The 20,754-nt window shown below is 41.1% G+C and overlaps 2 protein-coding genes across 6 annotated transcripts in view; one reads left to right on the forward strand and one right to left on the reverse strand.

The window, feature by feature from the left end:
- Positions 1-643: 643 nt before the first annotated feature.
- The window catches only part of KLHDC2 (kelch domain containing 2), a 47,505-nt gene continuing 27,394 nt past the window's right edge, over positions 644-20,754 (forward strand). The window contains exons 1-13 of one of the 3 annotated variants that reach the window (XM_004055140.5): positions 644-1,667; positions 4,632-4,711; positions 7,599-7,716; positions 10,902-11,017; positions 11,241-11,322; positions 11,474-11,557; positions 12,656-12,736; positions 12,809-12,867; positions 13,317-13,426; positions 13,807-13,879; positions 15,479-15,566; positions 15,651-15,703; positions 15,936-16,244. In XM_004055140.5, coding sequence (XP_004055188.1) covers positions 1,515-1,667; positions 4,632-4,711; positions 7,599-7,716; positions 10,902-11,017; positions 11,241-11,322; positions 11,474-11,557; positions 12,656-12,736; positions 12,809-12,867; positions 13,317-13,426; positions 13,807-13,879; positions 15,479-15,566; positions 15,651-15,703; positions 15,936-16,059 — 1,221 coding nt within the window. In that variant the 5' untranslated portion in view covers positions 644-1,514 and the 3' untranslated portion in view covers positions 16,060-16,244. Of the gene's footprint in view, positions 1,668-4,631; positions 4,712-7,598; positions 7,717-10,901; positions 11,018-11,240; positions 11,323-11,473; positions 11,558-12,655; positions 12,737-12,808; positions 12,868-13,316; positions 13,427-13,806; positions 13,880-15,478; positions 15,567-15,650; positions 15,704-15,935; positions 16,245-18,403; positions 20,037-20,754 lie in introns of those variants that run through there. The other 2 variants (XM_019009777.4, XM_063697840.1) reach the window with 2 other exon arrangements.
- NEMF (nuclear export mediator factor) overlaps positions 16,379-20,754 on the reverse strand; it is a 69,147-nt gene continuing 64,771 nt past the window's right edge. For 2 of the 3 annotated variants that reach the window (XM_004055143.5, XM_004055142.5), the window contains 5 exons: positions 19,547-19,579; positions 18,047-18,147; positions 17,919-17,962; positions 17,756-17,835; positions 16,379-17,544 (listed from right to left, as the gene is read on the reverse strand). In XM_004055143.5, coding sequence (XP_004055191.3) covers positions 17,467-17,544; positions 17,756-17,835; positions 17,919-17,962; positions 18,047-18,147; positions 19,547-19,579 — 336 coding nt within the window. In that variant the 3' untranslated portion in view covers positions 16,379-17,466. Of the gene's footprint in view, positions 17,545-17,570; positions 17,836-17,918; positions 17,963-18,046; positions 18,148-19,546; positions 19,580-20,754 lie in introns of those variants that run through there. The other variant, XM_063697839.1, reaches the window with a different exon arrangement.

Consider the following 20,754-nt stretch of genomic DNA (forward strand, 5'->3'; position numbering starts at 1 on the left):
TTAAGTGACTCGATCAGATTCACGAGGTTGGTTCACAAGGAACTTCGATAACCCCAAAGTCTAGTGAGCATAATTCGACTGGGAGAAGACACTGCTGCAAAGAATTCTGTGAGCCAGACAGATTTGAGGGCACCAACCAGGATGGATGGCAGATAAGGTCTTAACAGCCTCAAGGTGATTTGCTTCCTTGTTGAAGGCTTTAATTAATCCTCTTAAGTAACTTTCAAGTTCTTGAGTTCAAGTAAACACACTGGCACACTAGGGGAGGAGTGGCAGGCTATAAGCATTTTAATAATTAAAAAAAAAAAAGCCTTTTATTGTTCAAAGTGTTCCTTTTCTATAGAGTGCTCCCAACCAGAAGATGAGGGAAATGGAGATAATGAAGCACGTCCCTCCTACCAAACACGATAAATTCTAGAGGCACTGTAAGATCAAGAATTTAAGATTATTTTTGTCCTACCCTATTTTACAGGTGAGGTATCAAGCACAGTAACTCGTAATTTTCTTTTGGCCCAGCTGAAAGGTATCATATAAAATAAGAGAAAGCTGTGTGTGCGTGAAAAGGATCCACCTTTCTTTCTGAAGAAAAGGGTGGTTACGGCTTCGGAAACGCTTTTCAAGCCAACTCTGCAGCCCGGCTGGCGGCGGCGCGGCAACGTCAGATTCCTGCAGAGGCGGCGCCCGGCAGGGGCGGCAGGAGCTCGGGAGAGGCCGCCGGGGTCGGGCTGGGCCCCACGTGAGAGCTAAGCGACTGCCCTCGCGCCCGCAGAACAGCAGGGCCTGCATCGACTCTAAGGCGAGATCAGAAACTTGCTAGTGGAGCAATTCTGGTGCCCCTGCCCGGGCTGTGAACCCTCTGAGATCATCCCTCAATCAAACTAATAGAAATTCTCGGGAAGAAAAAAAAAATTGCGGCAATCCGGCTAAAATTCAGCAGCTTTCAGGGACCGATTCAGGACATTATCCCTGTGGTTCCCTCAGTGAAAGGAGACTCGAAGCGCGACTGGAAGTCGCCGGGCCCCATAGAGCTGCGGTGCCCAGGTCGTAGGCGGAGGCGCGGGCAGAGGCGGCGGCGGCTGGAGGACCCGGCGCTGGGGGCGCTGAGCGGCGCTGAGCGGCAGCCTCGCTTCCGGAGCTTGGCGGGCGGCGTCAGCGGAACGGGCGGCTTCCGGCCGCGGCGTAAACAAGGCCGTGGATTGCAGGAGGCGGGGCGGACGGGCTGCAAGAGGGAGCCGGCCCGACGCGGACCGCTTGCCTGCAGTGCCCCGAGTCCCGGGCCCGCGCCGCCGCCGCCTGGCTCCGCTCGCGGCCCCGCTCTCTGCAGGCGTGCCCCGGCGGCGGCGGAGAGCCGTCCTCGGCCGAGGAGGCTGGGAAAGCGAGCGCAGGCGGCAGAGAGGCCTCAACGCCGTCCCTTTCGCCACCGCCTTCTCCTTGCCTCGCGCCGCTGTGCATTTCTCTCCTTTTCCTTTGTTTCTTTGGCCCCTCGCGGGTGTGGGCAAAAGTGCAGCCTCAAGATGGCTGATGGCAACGAGGATCTGCGGGCTGACGACTTGCCTGGGCCAGCCTTCGAGAGCTATGAGTCCATGGAGCTTGCCTGCCCCGCTGAGCGCAGCGGCCACGTAGCCGTCAGCGACGGGCGCCACATGTTCGTCTGGGGCGGCTACAAGGTCAGTGAGTGGCCGGGCCGCGACGGACGTCGCTCGGCTGTGACTCGGGTCTGCGTTCGCGGCCAGGCGGGGAGGCCAGAGCGGGCCGCCGAGGGCGATTCCCGCCTGCGTCGCGCGCCCCACCTCAGACTCTGCCCGTTGGTTGTTTTTTTTTTTTTGCGCGCGGGAATCTTCCTTCTCTCGAGTCCCCCAACCCGTCTCGAACCTCCAGGGCTGCTGTCATGTCAACCTGGTGCTCACAAAGCCAACTCACTCCCACCCCCGTTGTTGCCATTGGAGCGTTATTCCGGGGAAGGCCCTGTTAATGTTGCTTGGGCGGTGCATTCGGAAGGGTTGGGGTGTGAAAGGTGACGGTGTGTGATATCACTCAGACGCGTTATGAGGACGGCCTACGAGGACTTCGCCCTTTGGAGCTGGGAACCGCTGCCCACTTACAGGGAGGCCGAGGTGTAGGAAAACTGGAATTCCAAAAGGTTACAGGAACCACCTTATTCAGCCTTCCCGCCTGTGCAAATGGCCATCAGGACTGTTTTCCTTCTGGCTTCAGCTGGGTTGAAGTTTTTCAGCAGACACCCCTATTAAGATAATGGAAAAGCTCCACCAGTAACCAAAAAATCCCCAGCATCAAATGAACTACAGAGTGCAGCTCTTTGACTCTCCGATCCCCTGGTTATAAACAACGTGATTAGTTAGCCGTTTAAAGCCAGTTGCCATTCTTTACCCTGCTAACCTCGGAAATCTAGAATTTTATTTGCTAGGATGGCTCTGAGCCAGTCCTACCACAAAATTCCTCTTTGGTCTTGAAAATGTTCTCCGCCCTCCCCACGCCCGTGCCTTGGATGACTTGCTTTGTGATTGTTTTTAGCTTATGGTACAGCTGACTTGATCATAGTTGACCATTTTTGAGATAGCTTTCAAAGATAGCTGTCCTGATACTTTAATTTGGCTTAACTGCAAAAGTAATTTTTTGCCAATCCTAATTAATCTGCAGTGTTTTCCCCAGTTTCCAATGAATGGTTAGAAAATAGAAAGGGGGCCGGGCGCGGTGGCTCACGCCTGTAATCCTAGCACTTTGGGAGGCCAAGGTAGGTGGATCAGCTGAAGTCAGGAGCTCGAGACCAGCCTGGCCAACATAGTGAAACTCCGTCTCTACTAAAAATACAAAAAAAAAATTAGCCTGGCGTGGTGACTAGCGCCCTAATCCCGGCTACTTGAGAGGCTAAGGCAGGAGAATCACTTGAACCCGGGAGGCGGTTTGCAGTGAGCTGAGACGGCGCCATTGCACTCCAGCCTGGGCAACAAGAAGGAAACTGTCTCAAAAATACTTTAGAAAGGGGTAGAGAATTGCAAGAAGGGGGGCCGGGGGGGGGGGCAAGCATGTAGTCACCCTTGTAAAAATGTAAATTAATTCCCCTGGAGAAACCTGTCAATCACACTTCTGTCTAAGCTACCTAATTCATAATTGTATTTTTAAAATGACAGCATGAGAGAATAAGACTTTGGGAGTGGGGCAGGGGAGGATTCTTAGTGTGGAATATTTCTTGTGGATTTAAAAGGGCCTGGATGATTGGGGCCGATTCAGGGAGGAGCAGCACAATCACTGAATTGGATGGTTCTGAAACAGACTGCCCTCCCCATTTATGGCTGGTGGCTGGAACCCTGAGGGTAGGCACAGAAGTCCTTGGAGATTGTTTCAAAGGCAATAAACCTTGGCTTCCTACATAGTAGGCAGTTTTCCTCCCCAGGACAGGCTGGTCCCCTGTGGGTCAGCCCGCTTCCAGCCTTTCCCTTCATCACTGGTGGGGTGGAAAAAGAAGTTGTTTTACGTGGTCAACTGTTCTGTTTCTGTATGTTTAATATTCAAGCTTGCTGGACTTTGACACCCATTTTTGGCTAACCGCAGTCGTTTACTGTGTCAACATTGTTCAGAAAGTGGCTAGGGAGGGTCAAAGGCTGGGAATGTCAGGCAGTTGTTAAAGTTCAGGGAAAGGATAGAATCCTGGCTCCACCATTACTTCATAAATAACCTTGGGCAAATTACTTAAACTCTAAACTTGTTTTCTTATAACATCAGCTACTTTTTAGGGTTGTTGTGAGGATTAAATAAAGCAATCCATGGATAGCTTTCAGCTCTGGCATATGGTAGGCTCAGTCTGTGTTAGGAATTAATACCTGAAGGGAAATGGAGCAGAACAAAGAACTTAAAATTCTGCATAAGGATTTAATATTTTGCATATTTGCATTTCTGCCCTCTCTATTGCTGCTTAGAGAATGGATAGGTGAAAGGAAGGCATGGCTAGAAAACCACGCATCGTGTTAGCGTGGATCAGGCACTTTCAGTAACAGCCTGCTGACCATGGCACAGGCAGTAGCTGAAATTTGGTGCATGGTTCTGTTCAGGATAAAGCTGCCTTAGAGAGTTCCCAGAGATCTCTTGGCTGGGCACAATGGCTCACAGCCTGTAATCCCAGCACTTTGGGAGGCTGAGGTGGGTGGATTACTTGAGGTTGGGAGTTTGAGACCAGCCTGGCCAACATGGTGAAACCCTGTCTCTACTAAAAATACAAAAATTAGCCAGGCGTGATGGCGAGTGCGTGCAGTCCCAGCTACTTAGGAGGCTGAGGCAGGAGAATCGCTTGAACCCAGGAGGTGGACATTGCAGTGAGCCAGCCAAGATTGCGCCACTGCACTCCATCCTGAGCAATAGAGATTTGGACTAAACAAAAAAAAGTTCCCAGAGATCTCTTCTTGTCCTATTGCAACTGCTGTATCAAAATTCTGAATTAAGAGCTATCTATGTTGAGCTTTACCTTGAGTGTGTGGCATGGGTGGGGGAGGATTGTGCACTGTAATACCTATTTTTCATACTAATTATGAAATTAGCATCTCAAGATCGATTTAAAAAATACAGTAGTGCCTCTTTAAAATACCAGTTTTTATATTTACAATTTTTTTTATTCTTAGAGTAATCAAGTCAGAGGACTATATGACTTTTATCTGCCTAGAGAAGAACTATGGATCTACAACATGGAGACTGGAAGATGGTAAATGTGGATATTATAAGGGGGACCAAAAAATTCAGATAAGGGCTGGGCATGGTGGCTGGCTCATGCCTATAATCCCAGCACTTTGGGAGGCCGACGCGGGCAGATCTCTCGAGGTCAAGAGTTCAACACCAGCCTGGGCACCAGGCTGGGGTGAAACCCCATCTCTACTAAAAATACAAAAATTAGCCGGGCGCGGTGGCGTGCTAATTCCAGCTACTTGGGAGGCCGAGGTGGGAGAATCGCTTGAATCCGGGAGGCGGAGGTTGCAGTGAGCTGAGATCGAGCCACTGCACTCCAGTCTGGGTGACAGAGCAAAACTGTCTCCAAAAACAAACAAATCAGATATGGCTGCAAAGAAAAAAATGTAAAACGCTTTCTAAGCTACTTATATATTCTAAAAACACTGTTCTGCTACTTTAGCTTAGCTGCTAAGCTTAATTTAGCACCTGTTCTGTAGTTACTAGATACTTTTATGAACTTAAAATAAATTTCTATCTCAAGTATCATAGTAATATTTAAAATAGATGTAGAGGCTTCAGATCCAGAATGGAAAAATAAATGTTCCATTTTTTTCAAGATGTTAAGTCTTCTGTTATATGATCTTTTGAATAAGGAAAGGAATTTATAAATGGTTAAATTGTTAGATTTTAGATCGTATAGAATTTTATCTGCTAAAAATAAAGGTGGTATTCTATTTTAATAAGCTCTCAAAATTTGCATGCAAATCTTTTTAAAAATAGTGTTGTTCTGTTTAAAAACCAAAATGACCTCCAGTTTGCCCTTTTTGTAAACTGGAGATAATCTGAAATGATCTTTTTGCAGTTTCATAACAGTAGTAGTCAAGAGCATGTCCCTGGTAGAATCAAGGTGTTTCTCAAAATGCTGGGTTAGCCATGGTTGGGGATTTACAAAGTAGTTTTCCCCATGGTGTGCTTTGTGAGAACTTTATGCTTTAAATATTTTACTTACTGTAGATCTCAGAATTAGCATAGTAGTCCCACTTAACAGTTAGGCTGGATGCTGTGGCTCACGCCTGTAATCCCAGCACTTTGGGAGGCCGAGGCAGGCAGATCACCTTAGGTGAGGAGTTCAAGACCAGCCTGGCCAACATGGTGAAACCCCATCTCTACAAAAATACAAAAATTAGCCAGGCATGATGGCAGGTGCCTATAATCCCAGCTACTAGGGAGGCTGAGGCAGGAGAATCACCTGAACCCGGGAGGCAGAGGTTGCAGTGAACTGAGATCATGCCATTGCACTCCAGCCTGGGTGATACAGTGAGACTCCATCTCAAAAAACAACATTTAACAGTTACAAACTAAAAATAAGTCATGATTATTTCTGTATATAACAAATTGGTGTTAATATGAAGCTGTTTCTTAATCTTTTTCTAGAGAATTGGAAATTTATAATTGTATTCTCTTAAAAGCAGAATGCTACATATTTTTAAAGATAATTTTTAAGGGGCCGGGCGCGGTGGCTCACACCTGTAATCCCAGCACTTTGGGAAGCCGAGGCAGGTGGATCATGAGGTCAGGAGATCCAGACCATCCTGGCTAACATGGTGAAACCCTGTCTCTACTAAAAAATACAAAAAATTAGCCAGGCGTGGAGGCACGCGCCTGTAGTCCCAGCTACTCGGGAGGCTGAGGCAGGAGAATGGCATGAACCCGGAAGGTGGAGCTTGCAGTGAGCAGAGATCGCGCCACTGCACTCCAGCCTGGGCAAAAGAGTCAGACTCCATCTCAAAAAAAAAAAAAAAAAAAAATTTTAAGGCCAGGTATGGTGGCTCACACCTGTAATCCTAGCACTTTCGGAGGCCGAGGTGGGAGGATCACTTGAGCCCAGGAGTTCAAGACCAGCCTGAGCAATACAGTGAGACCCTGTTTCTATTTAAAAATAACTTTTTTTTTTTTTATGAGAGGGAGTCTCGCTCTGTCGCCCAGGCTGGAGTGCAGTGGCGCAATCTCGGCTCGCTGCAAGCTCCGCCTCCTGGGCTCACACCATTCTCCTGCCTCAGCCTCCTGAGTAGCTGGGACTACAGGCACCCGCCACCATGCCTGGCTAATTTTTTGTATTTTTAGTAGAGATAGGGTTTCACCATGTTAAACAGTATGGTCTCGATTTCTTGACCTTGTGATCCACCTGCCTCAGCCTCCCAAAGTGCTGGGATTACAGGCATGAGCCACCGCGCCCAGCCAAAAATAGTAACTTTTAAAAAAAGAGCCTTCTAAAACTTTTAAGTTTAGCAAAGATAAATATTATTATATCTGACAGTTTTAGCAGAAGACCTTGAGTATACTATTAGAATTTTAAATCTTAGATTCCTTAGGTCGATTCAGATCAATTTTTAGATTCAGAATGAGTTAATACATACAAAGCACTCAGGAATGCCTGGCACATGGCACTACCTGTTTGTAGTGTTACATAAAGGACTGAATCTGATGCATATGAACAGCTAAAAGGGGACTGAAGAAAAAACAATGAATTAATCTATCAGCACTGGGAATGTTGAGGTTTTCCTTCTGGGCTCCTGGCCCACTCAAAAGCAAAACAACTTATGGCCATGTAAATAAATAGCAAACAATTTAGTCTGAGAAACATAAAATGGTATGCTCCTAGAATAATAAAATGTGACTTAGGCTTTCAGAATCTCTCATGCCTGTACACATGGGGCCAGCTGGCACTGTTTGTGGAATGGGTAAAGAGGGAAAAGCACATTCCTTGAATTAAGTTTAGACCTAGGAGAGATCCTAGCGGCACTGTCTACTCGGCCTTCTCATTTTATTCCTTTATTGTGAGGATATAAGTAGAAGAAGAAAAATTAATAGACTTTTGCATTTCTTCCCTTTAACTTACATACATTTAATTTATTCCCCCTCAGGAAAAAAATCAACACCGAAGGTGATGTTCCTCCTTCTATGTCAGGAAGCTGTGCTGTGTGTGTAGACAGGGTGCTGTACTTGTTTGGAGGACACCATTCAAGAGGCAATACCAATAAGGTTAGTGTTTCTAAGGATTATGGCTTGAGGCATTTTTATTCTTATTATCTTTCAAACAACTGCAGATTTCTAAGGTTAGCCCCAGACTTATTTGTGTCACAGTTAAAAATGATGTATACTTGATTATGATATGAATGTGCATTTTAGTATTTTGTGTGCCAATCTGTATTTACCTAGGCATTATGTAAAATCAACTTTTGTTGGTAACCTGTGTGCAGTAACTTCCTGGGTGGTTTTTCTTTGTGCTTTTTGCAGCTACTTGTTCTCTTAGAACCTTAAATGTTAGATGAACATTAGTAATAAAATTGCAGACAAAATGAAGACAAGATGTAACGGAGGGAAGGGTCAAAATGAGCAGGCAACCAGTCAGAAAGCCGTAAGGATAAATTAAAACTGACAAAACTTTACATGTTAACATTCCTATAAAGTGGTGCCCAAAGACAATGCTGTTCAGACTTTGCCGTATTTTGTTCCAAGTAGGAAAAAATATATCACTTCTTCTCTTTCAGACCAATAAGAGACAGATTAAGTCAATCAGAAATGATACATATGACATATATTAGCACTTACTGAGTTGCCAAATGAATGAATCCATAGGAGTCTATTAAGTTGGCAACTTAGTAAGCACTTTATGTGCTGAGCACTTGGCTGGACACTGGAGACAGAAAGAATGATATAATTCTCACCTCCTGGAACTCACATTCTAGAAGGGACACATATAGTAAGTAAACCACTGCAGTAGCACCTGCTAGAGAGATACACAGCACCTGGCATATAGAAAATAACTCAGTAAGTATTGTTGAATCTGAAAACTTTGACATTGTGTTTGGTGGGATGAGGGAACAGAACAAGGAAAATCTTGACTGAAGAGGTGATGCTTGAACTGAATAATAAAATTGGAAGGAGTAGCCAAGATACAGAGATATAAGCAAATGTCTTTTTTTTTTTTTTTTTTTTCGGATGGGGACAGAGTCTCGCTCTGTTGCCCAGGCTGGAGTGCAGTGGCGCAATCTTGGCTCACTGCAACCTCCGCCTCCCAGGTTCAAGTGATTCTCGTACCTCAGCCTCCTGAGTAGCTGGGATTACAGGCATGCATCACTACGCCCAGCTAATTTTTTGTATTTTTAGTAGAGACAGGGTTTCGCCACGTTGGCCAGGCTTGTCTTAAACTCCTGACCTCAGGTGATCCACCTGCTTTGGCCTCCCAAAGTGCTGGGATTACAGGCGTGAGCCACCGTGCCCGGCAGCAAATGTCTTAATTATGGAAATTCCAAGTGGATGGAATATGTGGCTGAGATGGTTCAAACTATGTTCCTAGAAACTTTAGGGATTTGAGATGCCTTGGGACACCTGTGGGAGGAGCATATGGTGTTAGGTAGGCTCCAAGCTGCCCCTTCCTCCTCCATTTTAACAAGTGTAGCTCCACTTTTGTTTGTATACGTTGGGCTTTTGCTTAGTATTTTGCTTGAAGAAAGAGTTCTATGCCTGAAAGATTCTGTGAGGCACATCTATAGGCTATCATTGAGCCATATGTATTTCAGAGCCAAGGGGGAGAATAATAACTGACACAACTTAAAAGCTTGGGGGAGGAGACAAGCTGTGGTTTTATGGAGGTAGTTACAGAAACAGTAGTAGTTTGTCGAGTGGCTAGGGTTGTGTGTTTTAAGTTTGACTGAATGGAAGCTTGAGTGTCTCAGAGAAGTAAAAAATATATAGTGGTCAGATATATTCAGTTGCCTGGATGTGAACCCTTTAAAGAAAGGAAAGATGAATATTTAATCTTTTAAGTATTGATCCTTAATTAATCTCTTTAATCTTAAAGATTAACTCAATTAACTCTTTAATCTTAGAGTTAAATAGACACCGAACACATATTTGTTAAATTGAATTTAAAGGTAAAATTACTAAACCTAATTTTTTTGGGTAATAACCATTCTGATACCCATAAAATAAATATCAGGGCCGGGTGTGGTGGCTTATGCTTATAATCCCAGCACTTTGGGAGGCCCAAGTGGGCACATCACTTGAGGCCAGGAGTTTGAGACCAGCCTGGCCAACATGACAAAAACTCATCTCTACTAAAAATACAAAAATTAGCTGGGCATGTTGGTGCGTGCCTGTAATCCTAGCTAGTCGGGTGGCTGAGATACAAGAATTGCTTGAACCCAGGAGGCAGAAATTGCAGTGAGCAGAGATCATGCCACTGCACTCCAGCCTGGGTGACAGAGCGAGATTCTGTCCCCACCAAAAAAAAAAAAAAAAGAAAAGAAATATATATATATATACATATATATATATGGCTATCAGCACAATTTCGCAATTGCAAAAATATGGAACCAGACCAAATGCCCACCAATCAACAAGTGGATAAAGAAAATGTGGTGCATATATATACCAGGGAATACTACTCCACCATAAGAAGGAACAAAATAATGGCATTTGCAGCAACCTGGATGGAACTGGAGACCATTATTCTAAGTGAAGTAACTCAGGAATGGAAATCCAAACACCATATGTTCTCACTCATAAGTGGGAGCTAAGCTATGAGGATGCAAAGGCATAAGTATGATACAGTGGACTTTGGGGACTCAGGGGTAAAGGGTGATAGATGGGTGAGGGATAAAAGACTACACATTGGGTACAGTGTACACTGCTTGGGTGATGAGTGACCAAAATCTCAGAAATCACCACAAAAGAACTTATCCATGTAACCAAACACCACCTGTTCCCCCAAAACCTATTGAGATAAAAAATAAAAAAATAAAAATGGGAAAAGAAAATGTATGGCTGTCTTAGCCAGGTATGGTGGTACATGGCTGTAGTCCATCTATGTGGGAAGCTAAGGTGGGAAGATGACTTAAGCCCAGGAGTTTAGGTTACAGTAATCTATGATTGTGCCACTGCACTCCAGCCTGGGCAAGAGAGACCCTGTCTCTTAAAAAAAAAAGTGTGACTATGAAAAAAAAAATTAGTTGAGCTAACAGTGTGCTTAGTGACTTAGGAAATTGGTATTCAGTCACAGAATCCTCATCTGGACTCTGACCAGTCTGGCAGCCAGTCTGCAGTCACAATTTCAGTAGCACTGAATTAGATGGCACTCTTATCATAAATCATAGTAAAATTAAATGCTAAACTTGAATTTCTTTCATATAACCAACTCTAACTGAAATCACTGCTTCTGACAGTTCTACATGCTGGATTCAAGATCTACAGACAGAGTGTTACAGTGGGAAAGAATTGATTGCCAAGGAATTCCTCCATCATCAAAGGACAAACTTGGTGTCTGGGTATATAAAAACAAGTGAGTTGGCAGCACTACAGGTTTGGGTTTTTATGTGTAAAGTGGTTTACCATTCAGGTATCCTTAGCCAGTAAACATTTGCACAGAACATACCTCATAGGGCCCATATGAAGATTAACTGAATTAATACATGAAAGCATTTAACACAGCACCTAAGATAAATTGCTTGTATCCTATCCTATGGGTATTTGAATTTTTAGTGTCTTGGTTTTTCACCCAACAGGTTAATATTTTTTGGAGGGTATGGATATTTGCCTGAAGATAAAGTATTGGGAACTTTTGAATTCGATGAAACATCTTTTTGGGTAAGTGAAGTTTCATATTTGCATATGGCCTCCTTAGTATGTTGAAATAATACATTTCATAAGTTTTGTGCATTTTTCTTTGGTAATCAGGCAGGCTGTCTAATTTTATAAATATCATTTCTAAAATAACGCAGATTCTTATTTTCTGTAGAATTCAAGTCATCCAAGAGGATGGAATGATCATGTACATATTTTAGATACTGAAACATTTACCTGGAGCCAGCCTATAACTACTGTGAGTTACTAAAGAATAATGAATTGTTAAGGATACTTAGAGGCAATGGGGAGGGGTGGGGTAGGGGAGAGGGGTGCACCAGAGCTGGAAGATACTGTAAAAGTGACAGTTCATTCTTGTTTTCTGGGGAGAAGATCCATAACTTTAATGATTTCCAAGGAATCTAGAACTCAGAAGTTTAATGAATGTATGAAATGACTAACCCAGCATCTATTATCTAATAATCTAATACTTTTTTTTTTTTTTTTGAGACAGAGTCTCGCACTGTTGCCTGGGCTGGAGTGCAGTGGCAGGATCTCTGCTTACTGCAATCTCCACCTCCCAGGTTCAAGCGATTCTCCTGCCTCAGCCTGCTGAGTATCTGGGATTAGAGATGCCCGCCACCACGCCCAGCTAATTTTTTTGTATTTTTAGTAGAGACGGGTTTCACCACATTGGCCAGGCTGGTCTTGAACTCCTGACCTTGTGATTCGCCCACCTCGGCCTCCCAAAGTGTTGGGATTACAGGCATGAGCCACCGTGCCCAACCTATCTAATACACTTTACGTGGTAGAAGTGTTTCAGATTTTGGAATATTTGCATTATATACTTAACAGTCAACTATCTCTAATCCAAAGATCTGAAATGCTCCAATGAGCATTTCCTTTCAGCATCATGTTGGCACTCAAATTTTCAGATTTGGAGCATCTCATATTTTGGATTTTCCGATTACAGATACTCAAACTGTAATTAAATAACTCTGCACTAGATTGCAATTTGTATTACTTAAATATTAGATTTCTTTTCCCTCTGACACAGATAATTATATTTCTTTTCCCTTTGACAGATATTATATAATATGCCAGCCTTTATTTTAAAAGAGAAAAAATAAAGCAGCCTATTGTGTTAGCCAGCCCATTCAGTAACACATTTCAAAAATAGAAAATTAAAATGCCCAGTTTTGGTAGTCAGCTTGTAGTATGACTGTTGTCTAGAAGTCTACGCTCCAACTTTTAAAAGCTCAAGTGCCTTACATATTCTTATCCCATATCCAGAGTAGACATTGGTATTTTCCCTGTTTATAAAAAGTTCACTAACTTGCTTATGTGCCTCTAATAGGGTAAAGCACCTTCACCTCGTGCTGCCCATGCCTGTGCAACTGTCGGAAATAGAGGCTTTGTGTTTGGAGGCAGATATCGAGTAAGTATTCAAACAACTTCAATGACTTGCTTTTGAATTCTTCAAAATGATAACTTAATTATCCTTTTTTAGGATGCTAGAATGAATGATCTTCACTATCTTAATCTGGATACATGGGAGTGGAATGAATTGTAGGTATCACTTTAGATAAGTTTTTCCAAAATTCAGATTGTTTTTACCCTATATTCCGTACTACTGGTATATAATGTCCTTGCTTAACTTTTCTTTAACTGTGAAATTAAATACACATAATTACTAGGTCCTTAAGGAATGAATTTTATTTTTGTGTTTCCAGTTCCTGTAACTATGTGCCTAGTACATAGCATGTGCTCAGTGTTTGTTGAAAGGAAAAGGTCTGAAGTTGATTCTAACGTCAAAGAAAATATTTCAGTATAAAGCATGTAGTTTATACCAAGAAGCCTTTTTAAACTTAAGGTCTCTTTTTTCATTTATACCAAGAAGCCTTTTTAAACTTAAGGTCTCTTTTTTCATAACATGTACATATAAATTTTAAAAGAAAACTTAAAAATACAGTAGCTGCTTCTAAATGCAGATATTGTAACTTAGCTATTATTTTCAGAATTCCACAAGGCATATGCCCAGTTGGTCGATCTTGGCACTCACTAACACCAGTTTCTTCAGATCATCTTTTTCTCTTTGGAGGATTTACCACTGATAAACAGCCACTAAGTAAGTCCTTGAAAAATATGATAATGAAATCATCATATATCATCCATATCTAATAGCTGAAAATGAGTCTATTAGAGACTGATGAGACGGCTTATAGGGTTGGTTGGAAGGTTTGAAATTAATTTTGATCCTGTAACATAGCTGTAATTGTACTATATGGCATACTTCTGTTCAATAAAGAACCTGGAGCACTTAAGAGCCCTGCTGAAGGGCTATAACATGCAAAGGGCTTACTTGGCTAATTGCAGGGGGGGAAAAAAAAAGAAAATATACCCTCTGTATCTGCTCATGATCTATTACCTTTCTTGCCAAAGCTGTGCCCTTTAAATGTCAATGTCATATTGACAGACTAACATACTTCATTTCTTTGCTTGAATCAGGTGATGCCTGGACTTACTGCATCAGTAAAAATGAATGGATACAATTTAATCATCCATATACTGAAAAACCAAGGTATTTAAAGGCAATTCATATACTGAATATGCATAAGACATAAGAATTGAGGTTTTGGCTGCATTATATCCAGCATTCTTATTTATAAAAATCTCAGCATTCACTAAGGTTTGAAATACTTCTCAAAGAAAAGAAAACCAATGTTATCCTAGTATCGAATGATCTCCTTTCCGTCATCTGTGCATGAAGAGTAGGGCTGGATTTTTTATTTTTGCTTCTTCCTTCTGTTATAAAATTGACACATAGTTAAAATATACAATCAAGCTTTTCATTTCAATGAGTTGAACTGCATCTAAGTTTATTAAAAATGAGGGTCGGCCAGGCGTGGTGGCTCATGCCGGTAATCCCAGCACTTTGGGAGGCTGAGGCAGGTGGATCACCTGAGGTCAGGAGTTCCATCCTGGCCAACATGGTGAAACCCCGTCTCTAGTAAAAATGCAAAATTAGCTGGGTGTGGTGGCATATGCCTGTAATCCCAGCTACTTGAGAGGCTGAGGCAGGAGAATTGCCTGAACCAGGAAGGCAGAGGTTGCAGTGAGCTGAGATCGTGCCATTGCACTCCAGCTTGGGCAACAAGAGTGAAACTCTGTCTCCAAAAAAAAAAAAAAAAAAAGGGCTAGGTGCTGGAATGGGTAAAATGTTTAAACCTTAATCACATGGGAGGCGAGGTGCAGTGGGATTACAGGATTACAGCTGTAACCCCAGCACTTCTGGAGGCTGAGGCAGGCAGAGTGCTTTAACCCAGGCGTTCAAGACCAGCTTGGGCAACTTGGCAAAACCCCATCTCTACAAATAATAGAAAAATTAGCTAGGTGTGGTAGCGTATGCCTGTAGTCCCAGCTATTCAGGAGGCAGAGGATGTAGTGAGCTGAGATTGCACCACTGCACTCCAGCCTGGGTGACAGAGCAAGACTCTGTCTCTTAAAAAAAAAAAAAAAATACATGGGGTAAAAACAAGAACTGTCAATTAGATTTGCAGTAGCACTGTATAACAAAGATGAAGAAACCAAATCATCCAAAAAAAGCGTATTAAACACCGATAATTTTCTCTTGTTAATCTCAGAACAAAATGCTAAAGGAGATGATAGTCAAAATTCATGTTCAAAGCCTGCATTTTTTCCCCAAGCCTCTAAACCAAGTGTAGTCATGCAAGTAAGACTTCATTTGCACAAATGATCTCTCCATAAAACTACCAGGCTTTCTGAGACTTTATAGTTTACTCAAGCAGGGCTTTCCCCATCCCTCAGATGTTCTGTGTAAGGCCAGTTGGCCTTAACCTATGAAGAAGGCGGCATATACTACTCAGCTCCTATATGATTTTTATTGCTAACAAAGACCTAGAGAACAGATCGTTCAGTTCAAACTCCTCATTGCATAAATGAGAACGACCAGAGAGAGAAAATAATACTATCCAGATAAAATAGATATTGATTGATCTGCTTTTGCTACTTTCCCTTAAGATTTTACTTCTCGCCATGATGTTTTGGTCTGAACTACCTTAAGATCGCTAGTCTTTATTTCATAGCTCTATTCTGTAGTATAAAATGGCCAACTGGTGTTCTGGGTGGCTTCAAACTCAAGTTTTTGTTTTAAATGCAGGTTATGGCACACAGCTTGTGCCAGCGATGAAGGAGAAGTCATTGTTTTTGGTGGATGTGCCAACAACTTGCTTGTCCATCACAGAGCTGTAAGTATACTACCTTCACATTATTACTGAAACTTACTTGCAAAGCATTTGCTTTTAAGTGTGTTCTTCCTATTTATTTTTCAGGCACACAGTAATGAAATACTAATATTTTCAGTTCAACCAAAATCTCTTGTACGGTAAGTAACTTTGTACTTGGCACTTAGATTATTTAAAATTGTGTTTCCTAAGACTTAGCACTCTCGAAAAACTAGGTTTATGGATTATTTAAGGGCAATAAAACTTCATTGCTATAACCAGTTCCTATGAAAATCTTTGAAGAAAGAAAGAGGGATGTTTTATGTAGTTTAAGTGAATGTACTTCCAAACAGTAAAGTGAAATTACTTTTCTCTTCCCTTGTCCACTTTCAGGCTAAGCTTAGAAGCAGTCATTTGCTTTAAAGAAATGTTAGCCAACTCATGGAACTGCCTTCCAAAACACTTACTTCACAGTGTTAATCAGAGATTTGGTAGTAACAACACTTCTGGATCTTAAGGCTTCATAAATAATGCCTATGATCACCTTGCATGGACAGCAATCCTGTAAACATCACAGAGTGGCATCATTTGTATAATTATATGCATTGTTGTAGTTTGCACCTGTTGGTTTTAATGTGCATGTGAATGGCCTAGAGAACCTATTTTTGTGTCTAAAGTTTACAATAAATGTATTTAACACCAGTAGCTGTCCTCTATTAAAGTAATGGTTGGGCTTTTTACCCTGAAGAATGGTCGCTACATTTTCTTTTCAGTAACTTCAGGATATGTATCTGTAGAAACATTATAGTCTTACCATCATCAAAATGCTGAAGTCATTTTTTAAAAACATTATAGATTTTTTTTTAATGGCAAGAGTAGTCTATAGTTATGTAACCTAGTGTTGTAAATACAATATATACAATATAATAAAGGTTTTTTTTTTAAACATTAATAGTCACATTATGACGAAGCTGGGAAAACAAAGTGTGGAGGGACCAACAACTGTTTGTTTAGTACTTTGACCTTAATGCTTCAGTGTAGGGGCTGGAGCAAGTGGTCATGCTGAATACAGGTAGGTGTTGTCCAGTCAATTAAAAAGTTTTTTTTAATAAGTTTTATAGCTCATGAAGGAATGGAAATAATGATGACTTCATTTTCCATTCTGTTAAGAGACAGAGGAAAAGTGGGTCAGAGTCTTTAGTGGTAAGCCTAAAATGCGCTTCTGGTATTATAGGTTAAGATACTCTAACGTGCTATATTGGTAATTAATTACTAAAGGTGGAAGTTAAAATGGTACAGAACTGAATCAGATTACAAGGAAAAAATTAAGATCAAACCTCAAGGTCTACAAATGAATAGAAATGATTAACACCAATTTCTTCTAGGAGTTATTAAGCTGACTCATGAGAATTATTACTTATATTTTACATTTTGGTCTAATATATTTTTTGACAAGTATCGATGAAAGCAGAAGAAAATCCACTCCAATACTTAGTTTTCAAGACACAATCCTAAATATTTAAACCCCTTGTAGCTGGCCTGTAATATATATATTAGATGTTATATACAGTAGACTTACCAAGTCAATAGTTTAAGCAATCAAGCCACTTCACTGTTCAGTTTCTTTACATCATGAAATGAATACTTGGTATTAACCTCCCAAATTTCAAGAAAATGTAGAATAACTACAGATGTATATAATTAGCATTTAACTGTCCACAAATACTTTAGGAAATCCTATCATAGACAGTGTTTCCTCTATATAAAACTGGGAAAAAACAAGAAGTCCTTTTGGTGAATATAGCAAGGCAATGTTTAGTTCATTTTTATAATGCGGAAATCCTGATACATGGTGCTTTCATCTTTGAACTTCCAAAAGGCTATAAAATTGGCTCTTCTCAAATATTTTAGAATTTCATTTCAGCTATTTCCTTTTTACATTCAGAAGATTGGGTGCAGACACTTTCACTTTGCCAGGAATGTTTCTTGATAAATCTGTGTCCTAAAAAAAGAAAATTGCTGAATATCTTCACATCCTATATGGTCAATCATGTCTCTTTTATGACAAAAAAGAAAAACATTTCCAAACTTTTAGCTGAAATGGTTTTACTGCTTCTATTAAGACAGCATTTTCTACTAAAATAACAAAAAACTGCTAACATTTTAAATTGTACTGTCAGTCTCCACATTCCTTTTCTGAAGGAGAACTTTACCTTTACGCTGCGGAATAAGTCTTTTTCTCTTGCTGTTGCTTCTTTGGAATGCATGAAGCTATTCAAGGCTGTTTTTGCAGCTGTAAAAAAAAGAGTAAGAATAATCTACTGTTAAGTCACTGAACTGTTTAAAATCATAATTCAAAAAAACAAATTTAAATACCTTTTCCCTTTTTCTGCACTCCAGGAGTAAGTTTCACTTTATATCTTTAAAAAGGAATTACATGTGTTACTAAATAGATGTTACAAAACAATTCACAAAAGCCATTCTGTCAACTAATGGTAACTTACTTGTAGTTTGTCATGGTGGTGTAAGGGGCACATATTGGAATGGCAAACAGTAGTACATCTTCAGGATGTGGCTGGCCTGTCAAAGAATCAAATAGGTTTTCCTAAAAAGGGAAAATAACAGTTACAAAGGCAATTTATACCGCCCTTTACAAAAAATGCTAAAACACTTGAATTAGTATCTCAACATATTTTTTATCTTTTCCTGAGATACATACCATCTAAGCTGGAACAGTGGTACTTAAACTCTGCTTCATAGTTCCAAAGAGTTGAAGACCAATGTTTAAATATATTCTTTACTACTTAATTTTTGCCTAGCATAATTAATGAGAACAATAATTTTCAAAATCCTACCTACAGTTACATTTAAGAGAAAGAAGGCCCAGGAGCAGTGGTTCACGCCTGTAATCCTAGGACTCTGGAAGGCTCAGGCTGAGGCGGGTGGATCGCTTGAGCCCAAGAGTTCAAGACCAGCCTAAGCAACATGGAGAAACACCATCTCTACAAAAAATATAAAAGTTAGCTGGGTATAGTGGGTGCCTGTAGTCCCAGCTACTCGGAAGACTGAGGGGGGGAGGATCACCTGAGCCCAGGAGGTAGACGTTGTGGAGAGCCATGATCCTGTCACTGCACTGGGTGACACCAGCCTGGGTGACAGAGATCCTGTCTCAAAAAAAAAAAAAAAAAAAAGGAAAAAAACTATTGGATATTACCTGAGTTGCAGAAACCTGCTGTGGATTAAAATGATGCAATAATAACCACAAATAGAGTTAAGTCCTATCACATGGAAATGGGACTAATACCTTGGCTATACCACTATTTCTCGTCCTGGGGAGATTCTGCCCTCAGAAGACAATGGGCAATGTCTAGAGATAGTTTTGGTTGACACGATGAGGGGTGAGAAAGGAATAGGTAGGGGCTGCTACTGGGATCTAGTGGGTAAAGGCCAAGGATGTCGCTAAACATTTTATAATGAATGGGACAGACCCCACAACAAAGAATTAACCAACCCCTAATGTTAATAGTGCCAAAGTTGAGAAACCCTGGGCTAGAACAGCCTTCTCTCTTACCCATTATTAAGAAGAAATCCCAGAGTTCTTATTTGCTGTGCTGCCTGTGAGATTGCCCCCATTTATTTTACAATATGAATAAACTTAGATTTAGGACAGAATGCTTGGTGCTGAAGTATAATTAATATTTGAGTGTTTGCTATGTGCCATAAACTTTTCTAAATGCCCTTTACATACATTAGTTATCAAAACAACCCTCTCCTGGGTAGGGACATTATCCCCATTCTTCAGATGAGGAAACTGAGGCACAAAGAATGTTTCCAAGTTTGTACAGTTACATATAGCAGAGTTGGGATTAAGACCCCGAAAGTTTGACTTCATAGCCTGCAGTCTTGTCTTAGGTTTTTAAGTTTTAATAAGTTGTGTTTCAAACATTCTGGGAACTGAATTGTAATCACAGTGTTGTAGTAGGAACCCCAACATAAAATCATACCTCATTTCCCTGTTGATCCAGATCTTGCTCTTCCTGTTCCGAACATATAAAAATAAAAATGTCAGCTATAATGTAAAATGAAAATTCCACACCATTAAACCATAAGGAGAAAGAAACAGTGATATAACCAGACTGTCATTTCTGACCCACAGGATAGGGGGCCTCAAGGTTATATTCTTCCTAAGACTCTGAAGTGGATTCGTATATGTGTTTGTGTGTGTCTGTGTTTATTACTTAAGAAAGTAATGTCATTCAAGAGAAGAAGGGTAGTTCTCTGAAGTAGACGAGGTGGGAACTGAAACTTTCATATAAAGTATATGTTAAAGCAGCAAAAGTTATAAGGACAATTTAAAATGACAACTAAGGTTGATAAGTTTGCCAGGAGAAAAGCAAATGGAGAATTTTGGTCAACAGAACTTTTATTTTTAAATATCTGTTCAACAGTTTTGGATAAATTTTTCCCATATTCCATAAAATATGCTTAATTTTGTTTGCTTAAGAAAAATCTATCTGGAGATAACCAACTGTCTCAGTCTGTTCAGGCTGCTGTAACAAAATACCTTAGACTGTATAATTTATAAACAACAGAAATTTTACTTCTTACAGTTCTGGAGGCTGGGAAGTCCAGCATCAAGGCACCAGCAGATTCAATGTCTGATAACGGCTTGCCTCAAAGATGGTACCTTAGGCTGGGTGTGGTGGCTCATACCTGTAATCCCAGCACTTTGGGAGGCCAAGGTCGGGGGATCCCTTGAGCCCAGGAGTTCGACACCAGCCTGGGCAACATAGGGAGACCTCATCTTAAAAAAAGATGGCACCTTATTGCAGTGTCCTCACATGGCAAAAGGGCACTCATCTCATTCATGACAGAAGAGCCCTTGTGACTTCACTTCCTAAAGGCCCAACCTCTTAATGCCATCACACTGGGTATTTAGGTTCCCGTATATGAACTGTGGGGGGATATTAACATTTAGACCATAGCACCTACTCATGAAAGAACATGAATAATTAACACCTCTAGTGAGTATTTGTGAGTCTAGGATTTACAGAACATAAGGATATTGTACAAATTTTAAAAGCCAAAATGAGTTTAGTATTACTAAACAACAACTGTTCAGCAGGAAAAAAAAGAAAATAGTAATACAGAATCCCTGTAAGCATTACCTGCACTAAACTGAGCACACAATTATAACTCAAGCTTTACATAA

This window comes from Gorilla gorilla, chromosome 15 (assembly GCF_029281585.2).
Source record: "Gorilla gorilla gorilla isolate KB3781 chromosome 15, NHGRI_mGorGor1-v2.1_pri, whole genome shotgun sequence".
Lineage (NCBI taxonomy): Eukaryota > Metazoa > Chordata > Mammalia > Primates > Hominidae > Gorilla > Gorilla gorilla.